Source organism: Scyliorhinus canicula, chromosome 1 (assembly GCF_902713615.1).
Source record: "Scyliorhinus canicula chromosome 1, sScyCan1.1, whole genome shotgun sequence".
NCBI classification, from domain to species: Eukaryota; Metazoa; Chordata; class Chondrichthyes; order Carcharhiniformes; family Scyliorhinidae; genus Scyliorhinus; species Scyliorhinus canicula.
In genome coordinates this window covers 99,273,916-99,297,542 of record NC_052146.1, presented here as the reverse complement: position 1 = coordinate 99,297,542, position 23,627 = coordinate 99,273,916, and the positions used below count along the sequence as shown (strand labels likewise).

The following is a 23,627-nucleotide window of genomic DNA, read 5'->3' as shown; positions in this document are numbered from 1 at the left end:
TTAAAACACGACAGGCCAGATATTAGATCGAGCTAGGTCCCAAAAAGCTTGGCAAATAATTAATCACATTCACTAGTACACAAAGGCTGATGCACTGAAACAAAATATTTTGATATTTTGTTTTTTTAAAACAGACTAGTTCATATTCGGAGATTTCTTTCAAAAGGTTTACAGTCAAAATATCAGTTCATCGTCTGGTTGCCATCTCTTGGTTTCAGAAATATACAACTGCAATGGACTGGATTTTAAAGACACACAAATAATTAAGGTCATACAGTCACAATGGATTCAAAGGTTTTGCAACTCAGTTTCCTGATCAAAAATTTTTATTTCTTTAAAACAGTATTCAAAAAGCCAAAGGAGGAAGAACTCAGTCAATACTTCCTGCTACCAAATGCAACTACTGAACTTTCCTATTACATCGTCAGCATGATCATGGTATGATTGAAGTCCCACAATACTGAGATAATTCCCACTAATTAATATCTACAAAGATTCTGCAATTTAAAAACAAAATCCATCTAAAGCTTCCTAATATTAAAAGCCGATGGGGTAAAGATTTTAAATTGCTAATTCTATACAATTATATAATGAAAAGAACTTTACAAAAATCCTTCAATCAGTAGGGATCACATCTAAAAAGAATGGAATTCAAAGTACAGAGCTGCTTTTCACAGTAGGATTAGGATCATAAGCTTCTTGGATGCATATTATTCACAATACTGCACAAGAAATTAAGTTTTTCTTCTGCTTTGCATTATTAAAGAAAACAAAAAGCTACTTCAGAGCCCCAATATTTTTCAAATATCTAAACTGCAAACATGATACTTGTTTCAGTGAGGCACTTAAATCTTGCCAGCAACATCCTGGGCTAGATCATTTCTGCTGACAGGAAAACAAAAAATCTTTATACAGAAATATAACATATTAAATCGCAGATAATTCGCTAGAATATATTAAGGGTTAAATTATCTAGCCAAGACAATCCATGTTTTGAGAATTTGTTACAGGTTTTTAAAAAAAAAATCTGAAACACAAGAAAAACAGCATATGTAAAAAACTTATTCTAAATAATTTATTTCATATTACTTAATTTCGCACTTCCTGATCGCAATCCTACTTGATGCTTTTTTGGTTGAGTTTTCTGAAATTCCGTATAACGACCTGATAATATCAAAGCTGTTATATCCTTTTTCTGAAGTCTTTTACAGGTTTATCTTTAAAAATAGAATAAAAATTTAAAAGCTGCCCCTCACAAAAAACATTTTTTTTTAAAAATGCAAACTTTTTTGTGTTTCAATCATTGTTTTTCAAAAGTCCACCGAAATCAACCGAACTGTCAGAATTGCTAGCTTGCTGGTGCTGAATCTCGAGAAACTTTTTGAACAGTCCGTTTGAAAAAGCATACAACAGCTTTTAAATGTAAAATAAAAAGTAGAAGGCTCTGGACAGGTAAAAATGACCATTCATTTTGTTGAGATCTGAGAAATTGATGTGTCAAAGTTCACAACTATTCACAGCTCCTTTAATTCACAGTATAAAATGTTTCATGATTGAAAAATGCTGGAATTTCATTTCTCCACTCTTCACAAACTACTCAACTTCTCAGCCTAAATGCTGAAATTTAATCTGATGTTTTGCACACTATAACAGCCAATGGGGGAAAAACCCAAAAGCAAAGCAGTTTTAGGTACTGAAATATGTAAAAATCTATGCATCTAAAACTGTATCAAATAGATGTTTCCATGTAATAAAAAAAAAGTCTACAGAAAACACAGTCCAAGTTTTACACATTGACTTAAAATTCTTCAGGTTTTGTCAAATATCCTTTGTGTACATGGTTCCATTTCTAAGATTTGGTGATTATTGAAGGGTTGCTAAATAAACGCAAATGGCAGTGGTCAGATCCTAAAAACGTATAAAAATATTCCATTGAATGGTCAAGCAGTAAGACTTGGAAAGAGGTTGCTTGCAATATTTTCTTCTGTAAAACAAGAAATAAGGAAGTATTACCCAATGGTAAACCAAACAAACCACCAAACATAGAAATGTTATATTATAACCCATGTGAGTTATCACTAGTTTCCCTCGCTAATTATTCTGCTTTGTACTTGAATTGGTAGATTTTAAATGCATCTTTCTCTTCGCTAAGTCACAGCAATCTCCACAAAAGGGCCTGGTGGTTTACTCCCTTCCAAAGCAAGGTCAATGTTACTGTTGGGCTGACATGGATGGTGTACAGGATCTGCTGATTTTCACTCCCTGTGGGAAAACATACTCTTTCTTGACTCAGCATCTTTACCTGCAAAACTAGCTGTGTGAAGGTTGTACATCCAAAGTAACATGTAGCCAGCCGGTAAAACAAAGGTGCCACTCCACTGTCTCATCTATCTACAGAGGTTGTATAGAGACAGACCGGTTAAAAGCACAAATTGTCGTTTAAAGTGGACTGAAGATGCTCATTATGCTTCTTAAGCTTTAGATCAGCTACAGATGAAAATATCCAAAGGTGTAATGCAGATGGAGACCTACACCAATAAGCTGTCCGCTGTTCAATAGTACTGATGAGCCTGTGACTTGAGGTCCCCTAGGATGACATTCCTTGGTACAGTGCACTGCATTAACAGCTTAAATCTGTACTGATATAGTCACTCATACTGAATTTGATTCAACATATAAGCATGCAATCTTGTCAGCAATTTGTTTAATTTAAATGACATGTCAGAAAAAATATTGTTGTCTTTCAATATAAATGCTAAGAATTAAAAGCTTTACCTGGCCTTATTCCTCAGCTACCTCTGTCTCTTGATGCACCACTACCTTGGTCACTGACATATCCGGATGCTGTTCTTTGGCTTCTTTGATGGCTTGTGCCAAAGCCTGCAAAAAATACAATATTAAAAGGTGAACATAATAGTCATGCATTTGCCTAAGCGTGCCATATGCTGCTGCAGCAATGTGTTGATAGGTGTGGGGCCAGATCCTCCGATTCAGAGGGAAAGTGCGGAGGATCCGTGCGTTTTATGTGGAAAAATTTGCAGCGCCCTCTCGCCGATGCTGCGACTGGTGAGGAGCTAGCAGCCACGCCACGTAAAACTCCTGGCCTCCAGGAAATAAACAACCGGAGACTGGCCGATTCCGTGGCTGCGCATGCGCATGGCGATACCCTGCAGCGGGTGCGTCATACAATATGGCACCGGCCATGTGAGTGGACCCGATCTGTCAGATGGTGCCCCCCTGAACACCCCCTCCACCAGTCTACCCAGCCTTGCGAAACCCCCCCCCCCCCCCCCCCCCCGGGTCAGTAGCATGGCTCCCGCCCGAATGTGGGGGCGCTGGACCCAGACGGCAGCCTCCACGCCGGGTTCCCGCACGGCTGGGATCACACATTGCAGCGCCATCATGAACTTGGCCCATCGAGAGTGGAGCACTGGGGAAGGGCCTTCAGGTGAAGTCCTAGGCCGTCCCAACGGCATGTGGTGGATGTCACGATGATGCAGTTTCGGAGGGGGCAGAGCATGCGATACCTGCGTAAAACAGGTGCATCCCCCGATTTAGTTGTAAAATGGGATTCTCCGCCCGATCGACAATTATGGAATCGGCATCGGGAAACAGAGAATCTCAACTCTGATTTTCTGTTTTCCATTTCTTCAGTGAAACTTAGAAGTAACTTTTCTTGTAAAAAAGGTAACTTCTTAAAAAAAGACTAATGCAAAATGTTCACCTACTAAAACCTTGAGGTGAACAACATGGAAAGAAAGCACTAAAATACATTTGGATCAAACTACCTATTTCACATTGAAGCAGGTACAAACAAACACAAGGGTGCATTGTATAGGTGTAGCGTATTGAGCTACAACACACGGCAGAAGGATTCAGGTTCTATACTTAGAAATCTTCTGACTGTAACTAATTCAGGATTAAAAGGAGGGGACATGGCTGAACAACTTTCTTTCAGCTTCCATGTTAATTTTTGCCCACTTTCTGGCAGCAGGATGAATGCTAATGTTGGTGGAGGCCACAAAATGGGTCAGTCCATCTTGGCCAAGCCATGGCTTCTGCGGTGAAGAAATTTAATAATTTGAAAATTGGGAAAATTCTCCAATAGTAACTAATTAATAATACAATCCAAGCACAATTTTTTAATTATGAAATCTGTCACTCACTGACAACAGATTATTTGTTCGTAAGAGGATCAAAGCACCAGGGACCCATGTTCGATTCCAGCTTGGATCACTGTCTGTGCGGAGTCTACACGTTCTCCCTGTGTCTGTGTGGGTTTCCTCTGGGTGTTCCGGTTTCCTCCCACAAGTCCCGAAAGATGTGCTTGTTCGGTGAATTGGACATTCTGAATTCTCCCTCAGTGTACCCGAACAGGCGACTAGGGGATTTTTACAGTAACTTCATTGCAGTATTATGTAAGCATTCTTGGGACACTAATAAACATTATTAATGTCCTGACTCAAGATCTTATTTTTAAAATTAAATCTAGATTACACAGTTAAAAAATAATTTTCACCTGATCGTGGTCAACATCTGTATCTCCTGAGATTACAATTCGTTTCTCAATTCTGGTTTCTGAAATTCCTCCCTTAATAGTCTGAAAAAAGTGAAAAAGGCAGCTTAAATTCTGCTGTGTTAGGTATTAATTTTAGTATATAAATTTTTGACTTTTAACAAGATTGAATTGGAATGTTGAGCCAGATTGGCCTGACCCTCATACACCAACTGATGGCTAGCTCAATAACAGGACTGGTGAACTAACTCTACATTTTCTTAAAAAAAAATCCTTCCCATCTAAACTGACACTTTCCAAATGAACTACACTAGAAAGTCTAAACAGACCATTTTAGTCACATAACGAGCATTCAGTGAAAACCCGCAAGACGTTTTGATAGTTTTTCCTCACCTTTGTGATTTGAGTGGTTGTGGTGGTGGAGACGGTCTCGGATGTGATGGTCTGAGCACTCATCAATACTGCAGGCTCACAATCACCATTGCCATCATCCGTCTGCAATAAATTGCAACATTTTACTAATAAGTTCATGAAAGAGGATGGACTGTGATAGCGACACATTGTCAATGATGCCTACATCCCAAGACTGAATTTTTAAAAATGGGATCTAGTCTATAATACATATGAAAGGGGGTCATTTGCATTGATCCGTATGTAATAAACATTCAAAGCTGCTTCAATGGAATGTATCAGACCAAGTTTTCACACCTAGTTGTGGATGGAAATATTAAAGAAATATGGATGGAGGGGCAAAAGGGGCTTAGGAAGGAAATTCCAGAGCTTTGGGTCCAGATGGCTGAAGGCAATTTTAACACAAAGGGAGAGGGTGACACACAACAGACCAAAGCTGGAGGAACGCAGAGTTCTTGGAAGGTTATGGGCAGATTTTTCCAATTATTAAATGTAATTTTGGGCATGAAAATTGCACCGGCTGTTCCAGCGCTACTCTGATTGCAATCTTCCCGTGCTTAGTGCTAGAAATGAGTCCTCAGATGAATTAAGATTTGGAGTTCACGGGCATTTAATTTGCCACACCGTGGGTTGGGGGGGGGGGGGGGGGGGGGAGAAATCAGCTGTGTGCTGTTAATAAGGGGAGCTGCATTCAAACAGTCCCTCTGCATTCACTCTCAGTAAAGCCAGGAGGATGGCAGTGTGGAGACTGCTCCATGCTTCTTAGAGGCAGACCTGAACAGGCTTCTGGATGCCATGGAGGAAAGGCGGGCCACCCTGTACCCCGAGTGGGTAGAAGCAGCGAGGCTAATCCAGCCTGGGATGTGGTGGCTGCAGCAGTCAGTGGCAGCAGCCTGACATGGAAGTCCAGCATCCAATACCGCAAGAAAATGAATGACCTAATTCGAACTGCGAAGGTGAGTGACCACCTGTCTCCTCCTGGCATCAGTCCCATCTGTGCCACTCGGAATATCAACATTAATCCACTTCCTAATACTATGCAGCCTCCCAGCATCTTCCTCGAGTCCCCTAGGCACTCCTCATCACTGCCCCTTCTGTCCAGGAACAGTGCCCACATATGCCACCGGCTGTAGCCACCCCTCAACCTGTCAGTCGTCTGGCTTACAATCTCCTCTTTGTGTCCCTGCAGGAGAAGATAGCCCATAACAAAAGGAAGAGCCCAGACAGGGGAATCCTGGAACTGCATCTCCTAATCCCCTATGAGGGGAGAGCGATAGAGATAGCAGGGGAGGCACAGAAGAGAGCTGCAAGGTTGGTCTGCAATACAGAAGTGAGGATGTACTGAACCTTCTGCTATATGACCCGTTTCAAGTGAGTTGTAAGCTCCTCAGACCCCTGTTCCTCCCTTTCTCTGAATCCGGATTGGCACCTGATGAGGTCGGAGAATCTGGAGTCAGTGTGACCTCTGGAAGCACCTCAGTGGAAATCACTGTTCGGGTGTCACAGGGACCAGCACAGAGACACGTATCTCAGTGAGCGATATTAGCAGACAGGCTTCTGGGTCACTGCACAACTGCTGATGCCACCAGGTAGAGGCCGATTGGGTAGTAGGTGGTCTGCTGGACCCCATGACACAACTGGCACCCAGCCAGATGCCCAGCCTCTGGAAAAGGTTCTCCTTGAGCTGCTGGCAATGCAAAGGCAGTGCTGAGAAATCCAGGAGTGGGTGTCAGCGACAGTCCAGCAACCACAAGACAAAACGGAGCCGTCAGGTGTAGGACACAGTTCGACAGTGCATGGCACCCAGACCAACACTGCAAGGGTGGCAACCGTGATGGAAAGCCTGGGGCAGGACTTCCGAATCAAGAATGGCAGAGTCCAAAGCATGACTCAGTCACAGAGGGTCATTGCTGAGGGGGTGCAGAGCACGGTCCAGACACAGAGGATCAATGCTGAGGGCTCTCACACCATGGCTCAGACAATCGCAGGTCTCCAGGACTGGCAGCATCAGGTGACACAGAGGCTTCAGGAGCCTTAGCTGTCCCAAAGTCCCATGGAATACTCAAGGGGCCCAAGAGCACTCAGAGGAAGGAGGAAGCATGACAGCCCATCCCGGGGCATTCAACCCAGGAGACACTGACAATCTCCTGCACTTCTGAATCCCCCCTTTCATGACACCGGTGCATCTCAGGGGCAGAACAAGGTGACAGGACAATACCAGTGCCAGCTGCCTGCAGGTCCAGGCCCAAAAGAGACCACCTGCCAAGGGCATCCTACAGTGAGCAGAAAGTAGCAGGCAGTCTTGACTTTTGATGTGCATCCAGGGGTTCACCTAGACATAGCAGGAGGCCGCACAAGATTAAGATGCTTTATGAGCTCACAGTGGACACGGGTGAAGTCTCCTCCTAAAGGCCCTCCAAGCAATCCCAAAGCCCTCAAGGCCACAGCGGCACCATCGGGAGAGTGGGAAATTGTTTTTTTTCATTTAACAAAAAAAATAAATTTAGAGTACCCAATTATGCTTTTCCAATTCAGGGGCAATTTAGCGTGGCCAATCCACCTACCCTGCACATTTTTGGGTTGTGGGGGTGAAGCCCATGCAAGCACGGGGAGAATGTGGAAGTGGCGAATTGTTGAACACAATAAACATCCTTGTACACAACCAGTATGATGATTCTGTCACGTTCTACTGCAATGCAGGCTAACCTGCGAACCCTTGGCCCATCTCTCCAGGCACCCCCCTCCCTGGGCACACCGCGTGCAGGTGATGGGTGTGAGCGAGCACTCAGCAGACAGGCAGGGGGTCAGACTATGGCATAGATTGAGGAGCACTGGCACTCAGCGGATTATCAACACACCCCTGCCCTCGACAGTCACCCGGTGACAGTGCCAACATAGTCCTAGCACCCTGTAGTATGTGACACAGATCCTGGGAGGGTGGCTTGGATAAGGTAGCGATGATTGGCCAGGTCATGTCCTAAGTGAATCGGACGAGTTTGGGGGCCTACCTGGCCCTCTGGGCTTGCCGGACCCTCGCTGCTGCCGTCTGTCCTGCAGCCTCCGGCTGGTCCTCTGGTTCCTCCCTGGGCTCATCCTCAGCGCTGCCTCATCATCCTCATCCTCCTCCTTGGAGGTGGCCACATGTTCCTCATCATCAACCTCCAGCACATCGCCCCGCTGCTGTGCCAGGTTGTGGAGGAGAGAGCAGACCAACACAAAGTGGGTGACATTTGGGGATATCCATCGGAGCGGTCCTCCGTAAGGAAATGATGACGTACCCCCAGATACCAGGACATTCGTTAGTTGAAGAACTGCTGGACTTGACGACAAAAGCAAGGGAAACTGTATGGAGGAGGTAGGCCCACCCCCCCCCGGACAAGACAAGAAAAGAATGGAAGGAGGAACTAGGCATAGAAATAGAGGGAGGACTCTGGATCAAAGCACTTCACACGGCATACTCCGCCTCCAAATGCGCAGGGCTCAGCCTAATGCAGCTAACGGTGGTGCACAGAGCGCACATACAGAACCTGAATGAGTAGATTATTTCAGGAGATGGAGGACAAGTGTGACCAGTGCCAGGGAGGCCCGGCCAACTACACCCACATGTTCCAGGCTGCCCTAGACTCGCCAAGCACTGGACAACCATTTTTGAGGCCATGTCCAGGGTTGTGGGAATGAGGGTGGAGCCATGCCCAAAAGTGGCGATCTTCGGGGTCTCAGACCAGCCAGAATGCTTCATGGGGAGGGGGGGCTGATGCCCTAGCCTTTGCCTCCCTGATCGCCCGCTGGAGAATCTTACTCGGCTGGTGATTGGCCGCACCATCCAAAGCTGCAGACTGGCTGTCCGACCTGGCGGAATTTCGCAAATTGGAGAAAATAAAATTTGCTACCCAAGGGTCAGAAGAGAGCATCCACAGGACGTGGAAGGATATGTTCGTAGCCAGTAACCAAGAGAGTAAGGGGGAAGGGGTAGTCACAAGCAAGTCATGGGGTAAAGATGGAACAGAAAGAGGGAGAAGGACACACAAGGAAATCAAGAGGAACAAGGGATTAAAACAGCAGATAGACATCTGTAAATACGCAGCTGGGACAAACTGGAAACTGCAACAAAGGTACGCCGTTCAAAGGGGGGACATGACCACAGCAGGAGGGAAACGATTGCATGTAAATATTTGGACTGACCTCTGCCTGTCTTTTTACCTCCGTTTATTACTTGCTCAGTTTTGTTGTGCTCTTTTGTTAGTTATTTTTCTCTGGTCGATGTGGTTATGAGAAGTTTAACATAAAACAGAGTTGTGAAATATAAAATATGAAAACCCAAAAAAAGTCTTGCTTCCAGGAATTCAGACAAAGAGAAAAGCACTAATTTAAATTTAAAGGTTGCTCATCCACCTGCCTGAATGATGAAAAGAAACTTCCATGTAAGGCATGCAGTTCAGACGAGGTAGAAATAACCCCCTTCTAAAAATCATGAGCTTACACATAACAGGTGTGCATTCAGAGTTGATGGAGTATCAAGTGACGTGTTAATATCGGGAATGCTCCTCTGGTTGAGGCAACAGCTGCCAGATCTGGCCCGTGTAATAGTTAATGGGGAATGAAATGGAATGTGAACAGAAAATGACAGATCCTTTAAAGCAAACAGAAGCAGAGTAGCCATAGCTACGTGTGGGCTTTGAAACTGACCTGAAATGAAATAGTTCAAAGGCTTTTCAGCTAACAGAGAAGACTAGCAATGCAACCCCCTATCCTGGTGGAGATCTGAAGCTCTCCAGCCCAGCCTGAGCACCACCCCTCCCCCCGTACAAGCCTCAGCTCCCTTGAAGGCTCGCTCCGCACCAAGTCGGCGGCTGATTTGCCCTCCTGCAACCTGAACGGCACATATCTCCTTGCTCCCACTCAGAATCCATGGTGCCAGGTTTCTGCTTTTTAGGACCAGTAGTGATTCAGCCCTGGATACCTTCCCTGGGGGGAGGGGGGTTTGCGCGAGGTCGGAACATCTGACTTTATTCTCGTTAATGAGACTGAAGTTCATGCAAATTGATTTAACTCTGCTTCTCGGTCTTTCTGGGTGAGATCTGGTTTGCGGCAGCAGTAAGGGCCCGGGAAGACCGCAAACTGTTTTCCGTCTGACGCAAATCCTGTTTTTGTACTCTCCTGCAATTTTTCCAACATAGCAGGATTTGCACCAGGCGCAATGTGGCTAGAAAATCGTCCCCTGTACTGCTGGCAAAGCTTGCAGAGGTAGGACGGGCCATGCCTGTGGATGGATTTGAACATTAAGATGAGCATTTTAATGCATTGGTCTCAGTTGGGATACAGGCAGCAGAGTTTTGGAAGAGTTCAAGGTTATGCATTGTGGAGGATGGGAGGCCAGGAGGTAGAGCAGAACAGCCAATTCTGTAGAACAGTGACTTTGAGAGCCACTAGGTAGACGAAAATGCTCCAAAAATCATATTAAGGAAAAGGGTAACAGATAGCATAACTAACATTAAATCAGTTTGAAAGTTCAAATTAAAAAGGGGCTACAGTAAATCTGTTAATGTCAGTTTTGTGAGAAAGTTATTTTTATTTTTCAAGATAGAATTGATGGGCAGCAGAGCTGAAAGTTAGTTTATACACAAAATACACTTTTCACACAGCCCACTCCCACAGACTCACTTCCCTACATTGAGGGAAATGCAGAAACAAATCAATCAGTATCTTGTAGAGCTGCTAGCCATGGTAGCCATGGTTAGGGACAGATGCCTGGGATTAAATGATGGATTATTATGGTCAGAGTGTAAATGCATGAGCATTGTGGGCCCTGAGTGAAAGTCAGCAAGCTACTCAACAGTACAGTTTGAAGTGTGGGTATTGAAATAATTAAACATTAAGACTGATGCCAAGACTAATGGGTTTGAAATAGGCACATGCAGTTATGAGCATTAGCAGCTTTAAAAGAATAGTTATTAGAGCCCATTCTCAGCATGGCAGCAGAGTTTTGGAAGAGTTCAAGGTTATGCGTTGTGGAGGATGGGAGGCCAGGAAGTAGAGCAGAACAGCCAATTCTGTAGAACAGTGGTTTGGGAAAGTAACAATCACAAACTTAATGCTATTCACAGGATGGGTAAACAAATATGCGTCAAGCAGCACAGACTTGAGCCATTCTCCTAGTATAGCTACAACCTGAAATTTCTGCTTGTTTAGTGAAATCTGATAACCAAAAGATATAAATATGTTACACAGCTGTTGTATCAGAGACATCATTTCGATGCAGGTTGCATCTCCCAAGCATGCTTGTGAATAAAAGTGTCAGTTACTGTAATTTACAGGCTTGAGTGATTTCAATCTTTTTATCATGACAAGACCATCACAGCTGATCCTGAAACATTTCTCACCTGATGTCTGCAGATGTGCACTTTCCAATAAGGATTGCTGGATAGTGAACTCTGAACAATTTTCACCATTTTAACCCAGATACTGAGGCTAACTGGAGAACCTTGTTTTTTTGACATCAGTTAATGGCATAGGCTGGGGATCAAACCTGCAAGCTCCCTAATTTGTATGACTCAGTTCATTCACTGCTCAAGCTCAGTCTGAGGCCCCCTCCCTCCCCCAAACAATGCCAAACCAAAATACAAATCTTAATTAAATTCTCAAATTATGATCAAGACAAGTTGACTTTACAATAATTTCAAACCTGTGCGGCTTCATAGGTGATGGTCTTTGTTTCAGTGTGAACAACAGGAACTTTGTTTGTTGCAATCTCATTTTCCGAGTTCGGCATGTCAGAGATGGTTACAGTTTGAGTCTTTACAAGTGGCGGCTATTCAAAAGGGGAAAATAGTAATCATATTTACTGAAAGTTTTTCAAGCAAGCTTTTATACTTGGCAACAGAATTGAATGTTAGTTACTTCTGACAATGGCAAAACAATTATAGCGTGGTTGCAATATAATACTGTAGTCTACAACAGCCATGGCAAAATCTACTCAGTATCCCTTTTAAATAATAATAATCGTTTATTGTTACGAGTAGGCTTCAATTAAGTTACTGTGAAAAGCCCCTAGTCGCCACATTCCGGCGCCTATTCGGGGAGGCTGATACAGGAATTGAACCTGCGCTGCTGGCCTTGTTCTGCATTACAAGCCAGCGATTTAGCCCACTGTGCTAAACCAGCCCCTGGTTTTATTACCCATTCCAAATTAATTTTAGATATTTTGAATTGCTCAGTAGCAAAGTCAAGCAGCATAAAATCAGTGCTGCAACTGGATCTGCATTACCTTCTTGTAGCAACTGGTACCTTTTCATTTTGCCACTGAGGTTAACTCAGCCTTTATATCAGCACTCACTAAATACAAAACTGGAATATTTAATAATTAAGGAGCATTTCTGACACTGATCACTTATTTTGTCATGAATATTACTCATTATCATTCCTTATCTTTCCATATGGTTTTGCTAAGTTTTAAGCAGACACTGGAGGGATGCTGAATGTGATCATAGATGAAAACAAGTGAAAAATGTAAAAGCGGAGGGAAAGAACAATGAAAATATGGAAATTGGAATTGTAACAGTGGTTGGTTTTTACCCTATGAATGTTACAGCTCAAAATATAGAATTGCCAATTTGGATTTTATAGACTCAGCTGCTAATCCCAGATGCAGGAAGCAGCTAATCATTAAACCTGACTACCAGTTGTCTTGTTTCAAGCTACAGTATTCTTTAACTGCAATGCCAGGAATGAACTAGCAATCTTGACGACAGTAGTCAATGTAAAAGGTTCAGATAAATGAGTAAGTTTCACATCCAAACCAGTAAATTTATTAGCAAGGGTTATTGCTGATGACACTTTAGAAAAATGTGTAACTAAACAAGTGAGGAAATAAAATTATATTACTTAAATATTAAAATAATGAATGTAACTTCCAAATTTTCTATCACCCTGCCCAAAACCAATAATGGTAGCATTGTTTAACAGAAAGTATTGAAATATTTAAAAAAATTAATGACCTATAAATAAGCTGCGTCAGAAAATACTGCCCACTTAAAAGTATTATTCATTAATGCCCATTTTCTTCTATGTACAGGAAATAAGTTTTAAGCATTTCTACCACCACCTTTTATACAAATTGTTAATGATCACCATGCAAAAGACAACATTAGTACTAGAGGAGTAGGTCAGAGTTGAAATACAAAATAGATTAGGCAAAGGTAACGTGTTGACCTTGGGTAGGGTGCTCTTTCCAAGAGCCGGTGCAGACTCGATGGGCCAAATGGCCTCCTTCTGCACTGTAAATTCTATGATGATATCTATGATATCTATGTAATGGTTTCTACATTTGATTGCAAGTAATTTGAAAAGTACTTCACCAAAATTTCCCAGTGTCTAGAAACCACTAACACTGAAGCAAGCAAACACCAAACAATTCTTTGCTTTTCATAAAACATGTATTATATAAATTGTGTATTCAACATATCTAAATATATAGTCAGATTTTTCTCAGGAGCTCATGTTAAACCAACATGCGGCAGTGTCTTGATTTTTATGGTGGAAAATAGGTCAGTAATAGGAGTTGAAAGAACCTTGTGGTCTCCTAGCTCAACGTTACCTGAAAGCAGCGGATTAGCAGAGGAGGTTCATGGTAATGAGACACATCGCCATTTATCTTTAAAGGTTGTTCTTTCTGTTCCCCTTCCTTCAGGTGGCCATTTAGTTGCGGAGCAGCAAAGCTCGAGAGGACCTTTGCTGTAATCTCCTCTGAAGCCTCAGCCTGCATATTCAAGCTTATTCCTGACCTGTTTTGCCACTTCAGCTCCTTACTCTGCAAGAGGTACATCCTTCCTCCTCCTCGCTGCTCCTCACAGAGAAAGGGATAGAATCCCGTCCCTGTGATGGTTCCATTGGGTCGGCCACTTGACTCAGGCTGAAGCCATTTTCCAGCTTCAGTCCCTCTATTTCTGCTTTGTGATCAACTTTTACACACACTGACTGTTCTTCCAGTTCTGATCTCAGACTGTCATCCACATTCTACAAGAAAATGGCAGAAAGTGAGGCCTAAAAAAACTGTCAAACAACTAGTTCAGTCAAGGTATCAACAAAGACAAAAACTTCCATTTCTTCTGTGTTTACAATATTGAGAAGACTCACTGCTGAATAAAGGATTGATTTCAGTTACAATAGTGAGTTTGCATTCCATTATGTTGAAACATCATAAAAACTTGGAATCTCAGCAAATGACCATTTTTGGAAAGTGAAATTCAACAATGTCGCTGAAACAGTACGGTATTTACCAGAGAAATCTTGATGTAATGAGGTTATGATTCGGGGCAGGGGTGGAACTAGCTGAATTGCTCTCGCAGGGAGCCAGCACAGACTTGATGAGTTGAAAGGGTTTATCTATGCTAAACATTCTGTTGTTGTAACTTCATCCCAAACTTTAAAAGGAAACAGAGTAATGTCCTATATAGCTTTACCGGTATTTTTGCATTTAACTTGATGCTCTCTGATTAAAAACTTGTTCTATTATGATGCTATGTTTCAGTGTGCTGAACGTGGTAGATAAAAAATAATGGTAAAACTAATGGAACTATACGCTGAACAGTTCCCAAGACCCGATGGCCTGCATCCTAGGATCTTAAAGATAGCTGTAGAGATAGTGGATGCATTGGTTTCAATCTTCCAAAGTTTCCTAGATTGGAAAAACTGCAAATACAACACCTCTGCTCAAGTCAGCAGGGAACAAGAGACCAGTTAGCCTTACACCTGGCATTGGGAAAATGCTAGAATCCATTATTAAAGAGGTTATAGGACACTTAGAGAATCATAATACTAGGGAGGGTCACATGGTTTTTGTCATAATAGCCACTCATGTATATCATGAGATGCAGACAGGCAGTGATTAACACATAGGATAACCAATGGACACACACGACACAGAACAACCAATCGCGAGACATGACACCACCACTATAAAGCCCACAGGGCATTAAGGCTCTCCCTCTCGCACAGGACACGGCTAGGGAGATAGTCACAGTGCACAGACCAATGAACATCATCACCATGTGGTAGAGAGCTAGTCTGGTTAAGCTAGGAGGAGGTTATCAGTTAGGTTAATAGAGTGTCAACCCACAGCATATTATGTACAGCAATCAACAGTTCAATAAAACAGTGTTGGACCATCTCCTGTGTCGGAAGCCTGTTTTTTTCGTTTTACTGCATCCAGTTGCAGTCGATGTTAGGCCAGCACACATAACACATCATGGTACCAGAGAGCTATTAACTCCAACGAACCTACCCCGAGTGAATCTGCAAAGACCAGCACGCAGCCATCCAGCGGCATGGAAAAGATCCAACCTCCTCTGGATCTCCGGATCTCCAGCAACCTCGGCGCCAACTGGAAAGTCTTCAAACAGAAGTTCCTCCTCTATATCGAGGCCTCCAACCTCGAGGCAGTATCAAATGCCCGAAAGACTGTTCCTGTCGACTGCGGGGGACCACGCCAACCACATCTATAACTCGCTCACGTTTGCTGATGGCGGAGACAAGACGAAGTTCAAGACGGTTCTGCTGAAATTCGACAACCACTGCGACATCGAGGTGAATGAGAGCTTTGAACGGTACATCTTCTAACAGAGGCTTCAGGGTAAGGGTGAACCTTTTCAGTCCTTCTTGACCCATCTCTGCATCCTAGCGCAGTCATGTAATTGTGACTTGATGGCTGTTTCCATGATCCGGGATCAGATCGTTTTCGGGGTCCAGTCCGACTCCCTGCGGGAGCAGCTCCTCAGAATCAAACAGTTAACACTCTCAGTCACCATCGAAATGTGCGTTGTCCATGAGCATGCCAGGACTTGTTACACCCACATCAGTTTGGCAGAAAATGCAAAACTAGCCTCCCACGAGGCAGAAAGGGTGCAGGCCATCGCAAAAATTCAAGGCCTGAGCATCGAGGAGAGTGGCCGTTTCGCTCACTTTTCAGGGTCCTTACGCATGCGCGCCACGACCGGGTGGACGACGAGGCCGAAGACCCCGATGCGAATGTGCGAACGTCGGCCGATCGCACTGCGCATGCGCGATAGCGCACAGAACGCGCTGACATCAGAGTCATGGCGTGTTCAAATTGTGACTCCGCCCATTTAAAGCGGCAATGTCCAGCCAAAGGAAGGTGATGTCTACAGTGTGGAAAGCCTGGGCATTACACGGCCTTATGCCGGTCCGCTCCACCGACCAACAGCCAGCGATCCCAGACGTGTTCGCTGCGTACAAGGCATGCAGGATTCGGATCCCGACAGCCCAACGGACCCCGATGCTGACTGCCTCGAGTCTCCATACCAAGTGGGCATAATCACGATGCACGAGCTGGCCTCCACCGTGCCTTTCAATCCTCACTATGGATCCTGATGACGAGAGGTGTGCTGTCATCACGGTTAACCAGTCTTGCATCCAATTTAAATTGGACACTGGCGCATCTGCAAAGCTCATATCACAGTCGGACCTCGACTGCATCCAAGACAAACCTAGCATTCTTCCACCAGCCTGCCAGCTCCTTGACTACAATGGCAATGCCATAGCTGCCAGTGGATTGTGTCAGCTAGGTGTATCTCAAGGCAATCAAAGCAACGTTATGATTCGAGATCGTCCGGCCTGACAAGGCATCCCTGCTTGGTGCTCGCGCATGCAAACTCCTAAATCTGGTCCAGCGCATCCATGCCATGTCCTCGACACCGGCGACTGCCTCGCCCAATGTAAATATCCAGGCTGAGATAGACGCCATTCTCACACAATACCACAACGTGTTTGATGGAATGGGCACGCTCCCATATCGTAACAAGATATTACTCAAACCGAATGCCATCCCAGTCATCCATGCACTGCGCCGGGTGTCGGATCCTCTCAAGGATCATCTGAAAACGCAGCTGATGTGACCATCAATTCACAATACACGTGGTTGGAAGTGAACAGTGGTTTTAATAGTCTTACAACTGAGCCTGCCTGCGACAAGATGAACTGGCAGCAGGCTCACAACTGCAGATCCTTATACTTCCAGTTAATGGGAGGAGCCATGGGCGGAACCATGGGCGGAGCCAAGGGTGGAGCCCAGTACAAACTCATCTCCCCCTATGGGCAGAGCCGCGCAACTGCTCATATACTGAGCTTACAGAGACACAACACATACAATATAACAGTGTGAATTACTAGGATTGTGATTCACCACATTCACACCCTGTAAAAAAAATCAAGTCCAGCGGGGGTGATGGGTCTACAAATTGAGTCGGTCCGGCGGTCAAGTCGTCCTCTGAGATCTACGGAGCACCGGGGTTGCAGCCTCTTCTGGCGACTGTGTGGTGGCGGTCGGCGAGGGTACCATGGTGGACTCCGGGGGTGATTCAGTCCGAGCTTTGTACCCGACTGGTTCGACTGGTGACGGAGAGCGCTGGAAACCCATAGGCGCGGGGGCACAGAGCACGGGCAATGAACCTGCAGGCGTGGGAGCAACGGGCGTGGGGGGTTGGGTGGGGTGTAGTGTGAGGGGCGCCTCAGCGGTAGTGGTGTCGGAGTTGGATCCTGCAGGCGCCAGGTCCCGGAGGGAAACAGTGTCCTGACGGCCGTCAGGGTATTCAATGAACGCGTATTGGGGGTTCGAGTGGAGTAGGAGCACTCCCTCCACGAGTGGGTCAGTTTTGTGGGTCCGGACGTGCTTCCGGAGGAGAACCGGGCCCGGTGTCTTCAACCATGCTGGGAGCGAAACCCCCGTGGTAGTGTCCCTATAAAAAACAAATAGCCGTTCGTGAGGGATCTGATTGGTGGCAGTACATAGGAGGGACCTAATAGCATGGAGCGCGTCGGGGAGGACCTCTTGCCAATGGGAGGTCGGGAGCTTCCTGGACCGGAGGGTCAGTAGGACGGTCTTCCAGACCGTCGCATTCTCCCTCTCCACCTGCCCGTTCCCCCTGGGGTTGTAGCTGGTAGTCCTGTTCGAGGCAATGCCCTTGTCGAGCAGGTACTGACGCAGCTCGTCGCTCATAAAGGATAAACCCTTGTCGCTGTGTATGTAGCTGGGGAAACCGAACAGGGTGAAGATACTGTACAGGGCTCTGACTGTGTGGGAGGTCATATCGGGGCGTGGGATAGCAAACGGGAAGCGGGAGAACTCATCGATGACGTTCAGAAAGTACACATTTCGATTGGTCGAGGGGAGTGGCCCTTTGAAATCGATGCTTAGGCGTTCAAAGGACCAAGATGCCTTTATCAGGTGGGCCTTGTCTGGTCTATAGAAGTGCAGTTTGCACTCCACGCAGATCGGGCAATCCCTGGTGATGGCTTTTACCTCCTCGTTGAAGAAAGGCAGATTTCGGGCTTTGACGTAGTGGGCAAGCCAGGTGACCCCCGGGAGGCAAAGGTCATTGTGGATAGCTTTCAGGCGCATGTGCCGCGGGACAGGGCATCTGGGGGCTCGTTGAGCTTCCCCGGTCAATACATAATATCGTAATTGTAGGTGGAGAGTTCGATCCTCCACCATAGGATCTTATCGTTTTTTATTTTGCCCCTTTCTGAGTTGTCAAACATAAAGGCAACCGATCTTTGGTCGGTGATGAGGGTGAACCTCCTACCTGTGAGGTAGTGCCTCCAGTGACGTATAGCTTCCACGATGGCTTGTGCTTCCTTTTCGACTGAGGACTGTCGAAGTTCCGAAGCGGAGAGTGTTCGGGAGAAAAAGGCAACTGGTCTCCCTGCCTGATTTAGTTTGGCTGCGAGAGCGACCTCTGAGGCATCGCTCTCTACCTGGAAAGGGACGGATTCATCCACCGCCCGCATGGTCGCTTTGGCGATGTCCTTCTTGATGCAGGTGAAGGCCTGGCGGGCCTCAGCTGACAGAGGAAGGAGTGTGGCCTTAAATAGTGGGCGGGCTTTGTCCGTATACTGAGGGACCCACTGGGCATAATATGAGAAAAACCCCAGGCACCTTTTGAGGGCCCTGGGACAATGAGGGAGGGGGAGTTCGGTCCGGGTAGGGGCCCAGGACTCCGTTTTCCACAACATAGCCGAGGATGGCTAGCCTGGTCGTGCGGAAAACACATTTCTCCGTGTTATACGTGAGGTTGAGTTTCTGGGCAGTCTGGAGAAATCGATGGAGGTTAGGGTCGGGGTCCTGCTGATCATGGCCGCAGATGGTGACATTGTCCAAGTACGGAAACGTGGCCCGCAGCCCGTACTGGTCCACCATTCGGTCCATTGCTCGTTGGAACACCGAGACCCCATTCGTGACGCCAAAGGGAACCCGAATGAAGTGGAAGAGGCGGCCGTCACCCTCGAACGCCGTATAGTGGCGGTCCTCCAGGCGGATTGGGAGCTGATGGTATGCAGACTTCAGATCCACCGTGGAGAAGACTTTGTAATGGCCGATCTGATTCACCATGTCTGCAATCCTGGGGAGGGAGTACGCATCGAGGAGCGTGAACCGATTAATGGTTTGGCTATAGTCCACTACCATTCGGAATTTTTCCCCGGTCTTGACGACCACCACCTGAGCACCCCAGGGGTATTACTGGCCTCTATGATCCCCTCACGTAGCAGCCTATGGACGTCGGTTCTGATAAACACCCTGTCCTGCAGGCTGTATCGCCTGCTGCGAGTGGCTACGGGTTTGCAGTCCGGCGTGAGATTGGCAAAGAGTGGAGGGGGGTCGATTTTCAGCGTAGCGAGGTTGCAGATAGTGAGTGGGGGCAAGGGCCCGCCGAAGCCGAGTGTGAGGATTTTGAGGTTGCACTGGAAGTCAAGTCCCAGTAAGAGTGGGACGCAAAGTTCGGGGAGTGCGTATAGCTGGAAGTTCGAGTAGCTAGTGCCCTGGATCGTTAGGGTCACGGCGGTGCGCCCTTGGAGGTGAACAGAGTGAGAGCCCGAAGCGAGGGAGATAGTTTGCCGTGCAGGGAAGATAGGGAGCGAACAGCGTCTTACCAGATCTGGGTGTATGAAGCTCTCGATGCTCCTAGAGTCAAAGAGGCACGGTGTCCTGTACCCGTTGATTGTAATGGTCACCATTGAGTTGCGGAGGTGTTTCAGACGCGATTGGTCCAACGTCACCGCGCTGAGTTGCGGGTAGTCGGCGGCTCGATCAGCTGTGTTGGAGTGGCCCCGTGATGACTGCCCTCTGAGTTCGTAGTCTTCGAGGTGAGTTTCAGAGTTTGAAGAGGATGGATCCCAAGATGGCCGTCCCCGTGGATCTCACGTAGCGGGCGGCGAGGAAGATGGCGGCCCCCATGAGTCGCATGTGGCCGGCTGCGTGGAGGGGGATTGCCAAGATGGCGGCCCATATGAGTCGCATGTGTCGGGTGGGGGCGGAGTCGGAGTACAGGCCGCAGCATTTCGGGGCCTGCGGGCCTGTGAGTTTTGGAAACGAGTGCTCTGGGCTGCGGGAGAGTTTGGAGAGGGGGATTTCTTCGCTAGGCAGACCCGGGCATAGTGTCCTTTGCGACCGCAGCTGCTGCAGGTCGTGTTGCGGGCCGGGCAGTGCAGCCGTGGGTGCTGGGGCTGCGTAGTCGGTGGGTGGACGCGTGGCGCAGGCCTGGGGCAGTCGCTGGTCGGGGGCCCAGGATGGGGTCACTTGGTCCGCGGGGAACGAGGTGAGGCTGCGGAACGAGACCTCCATGGTAGTAGCCAATTCTACGGTGTCCTCCAAGTTCTGGGCCCCCTTTTCAAGCAAACGCTGGCGCACATAGTTTGACCTGAGACCTGCCACATACACATCACTGACAGCAAGCTCCATATGCTGTTCGGCTGATACAGCTTGGTAATTACAGCCCCGAGCTAAAGCTTTTAAATCCCGCAGGAATTCATCCAACGACTCCGCGGGGCGCTGGCGACGGGTCGTAAAAATGTGGTGCGCGTAGACCTCGTTGGTGGGCCTCACATACATTCAATCTAGCATGGCTAGGGCCTCCGTATACAAGGTAATACTGTTAAGTTGAGTAGTGATATGGTGGCTCACTTTTGCGTGCAGTAGACGGAGATTCTGCTCCTCTGTAGTTTCTGATGTGCTTGATTCAGCCAGGTAGGCCTTGAAACATCTGAGCCAGTGTTGAAAGATTTCTTTCACCTCTGCAGCCTGCGGGTCGAGTTCTAGTCGATCAGGTTTGAGGGCTGATTCCATAGTCGTTTTCTTCAAGTTTCCTAAGACTATTCAATTCACAAGACACGTGTTGGAAGTGAACAGTGGTTTTAATAGTCTTACAACTGATCCTGCCTGCGACGAGATGAACTGGCAGCAGGCTCACAACTGCAGATCTTTATACTTCCAGTTAGTGGGAGGAGCCATGGGCGGAGCCAAGGGTGGAGCCCAGTACAAACTCCCCATCTCCCCCTATGGGCAGAGCCGCGCAACTGCTCGTATACCGAGCTTACAGAGACACAACACATACAATATAACAGTGTGAATTACTAGGATTGTGATTCACCACAGCAGCTATGAGAGCTCCAAGACCAGGGTATCATCTCAAAGGTCACGGAACCAACAGACTGGGTCAGCTCCATGGTCTGCGTCAAGAAGCCCTCTGGTGAACTCCGCATTTGCATTGATCCCAAAGACCTGAATTGCAACATCATGTGCGAGCACTACCCGATCCCAAAGCGTGAAGAGTTAACCTGTGAGATAGCTCACGCCAAATTCTTTACCAAGCTGGAAGCCTCCCATGGGTTCTGGCAGATATAGCTGGACGAGTCCAATCGGAAGCTGTGCACGTTTAACACTCCGTTCGGCAGGTATTGCTACAACCGCATGCCTTTTGGTATCATATCAGCTTCCGAAGTATTTCGTCGCATAATGGAGCAAATGATGGAGGGCATCGAGGGGGTGCGAGTCTATGTGGATGACGTGATCATCTGGTCCACGGCGCCAGAGGATCACATCGCTCGCCTCAAACAAGCTTTCCAGCGGATTCATGAAAACGGCCTCCAGCTCAACAGGGCCAAATGCTCATTTGGTAGGTCTGCAATCAAGTTTCTGCGTGACCACATTTCACAGCAGGGTGTGCAACCTGACGCTGACAAGGTGCTGGTAATCAATGCCATGAAGACCCCAGAGGACAAAAAGGCGGTCCTCCGTTTCCTCGGTATAGTGAATTTTATCGGAAAATTCATTCCCAATATGGCATCCCACACCACAGCCCTCCGTCATCTCGTAAAAAAAGTCGACAGTGTTCCAGTGGCTTCCCGCACATCAAGTGGAGTGGCTTGAGCTGAAGGCGAAGCTCGCCACAGCCCCAGTGCTGGCATTCTTTGACCCAACCAGGGATACCAAGATATCCACAGACGCAAGCCAGGACAGCATTGGGGCGATGCTCCTCCAGCGAGACGACTCCTCATCCTGGGCTCCAGTGGCATACGCCTCCAGGGCCATGACTCCGACCGAACAACGGTATGCCCAGATCGAAAAGGAATGCTTGGGTCTCCTGACAGGAATAGTCAAGTTTCATGACTATGTATACGGCCTGCCAAAGTTCACGGTGGAAACAGACCACAGGCCTTTAGTCCACATAATCCAAAAGGATTTAAATGACATGACACCTCAGCTGCAGCGAATTCTTCTTCGTCTCCGCCGATATGACTTTGAACTCATCTACACACTGAATAAGGAGCTGATCGTTGCGGATGCCCTATCCCGATCCGGCACCACGCCGTGTGAACAGGGCGACTTCATTCGCCACATTGAAGCACAGGTGCAGTTGTGTGCCAGCAACCTCCCAGCCACTGATAAACGAGTTATACAAATACACGAAGAAACTGCCAAAGATCCCCTACTGCAGCGCGTGATGAAGCACCTCGCCCATGGCTGGTAAAAGGGGCAGTGCCCCCAGTTCTTCAAAGTTAAGGACGAGCTGACGGTTGTTGAGGGGATCCTTCTTAAACTAGATAGAATCATCATTCCCCAAAGCATGCAAACATGGTGCTCAGGCAGATCCACGAGGGTCACCTGGTGGTTGGGAAATGTCGACGCAGAGCTCGGCAGGCAGTTTACTGGCCTGGCATCAGCCAGGACATTACCAACACAGTCATCAACTGCACAACATGCCAGAAATTTCAACCAGCTCTGCCCAAGGAAACGCTGCAACAGCACGAGATCGTGACCTTTCCGTGGTCCAAGGTGGGGATAGATCTCTTTCACGCCAATGGGCGTGATTACATGCTCCTGGTCGACTACTTCTCCAGCTACCCGGAAGTGGTGAAACTGTCGGAACTCACGTCCAAGTCAGTCGTCAAAGCCTGCAAAGAGACGTTTGCCAGGCATGAGATACCACTCACGGTAATGAGTGACAACGGTCCATGTTTCTACAGCCCAGAGTGGTCCGACTTTGCACGATCCTACTACTTTAGTCATATCACATCCAGTCCCCATTACCCGCAATCAAATGGGAAGGCCAAGAAAGGGATCCATATTGTCAAGCGGTTGCTGTGGGAGATGTCATAATATCCACTCATGTATATCATGAGATGCAGACAGGCAGTGATTGACACACAGGATAACCAATGAACACACACGACACAGAACAACCAATCACTAGACAGGACACCATCACTGGAAAGCCCACAGGGTAGTAAGGCTCTCTCTCCCTCACAGGACACAGCTAGGGAGATAGTCACAGTGCACAGGCCAATGAACATCATCACCATGTGGTAGAGAGCTAGTCTAGTCAAGCCAGTAGGAGGTTATCAGTTAGGTTAA

General features: G+C 46.9%; 1 protein-coding gene across 11 annotated transcripts in view; it reads right to left on the bottom strand.

Annotated features, from left to right (window-relative positions):
• Positions 1 to 293: 293 nt before the first annotated feature.
• The window catches only part of LOC119965418 (protein 4.1-like), a 231,982-nt gene continuing 208,648 nt past the window's right edge, over positions 294 to 23,627 (bottom strand). For all 11 annotated transcript variants that reach the window (XM_038796202.1, XM_038796194.1, XM_038796254.1 and 8 more), the window contains 5 exons: positions 11,610 to 11,735; positions 4,910 to 5,011; positions 4,520 to 4,600; positions 2,776 to 2,880; positions 294 to 1,984 (listed from right to left, as the gene is read on the bottom strand). In XM_038796202.1, the coding sequence (XP_038652130.1) occupies positions 2,782 to 2,880; positions 4,520 to 4,600; positions 4,910 to 5,011; positions 11,610 to 11,735 (408 nt within the window). In that variant the 3' untranslated portion in view covers positions 294 to 1,984; positions 2,776 to 2,781. The remainder of the gene's footprint in view (positions 1,985 to 2,775; positions 2,881 to 4,519; positions 4,601 to 4,909; positions 5,012 to 11,609; positions 11,736 to 23,627) is intronic.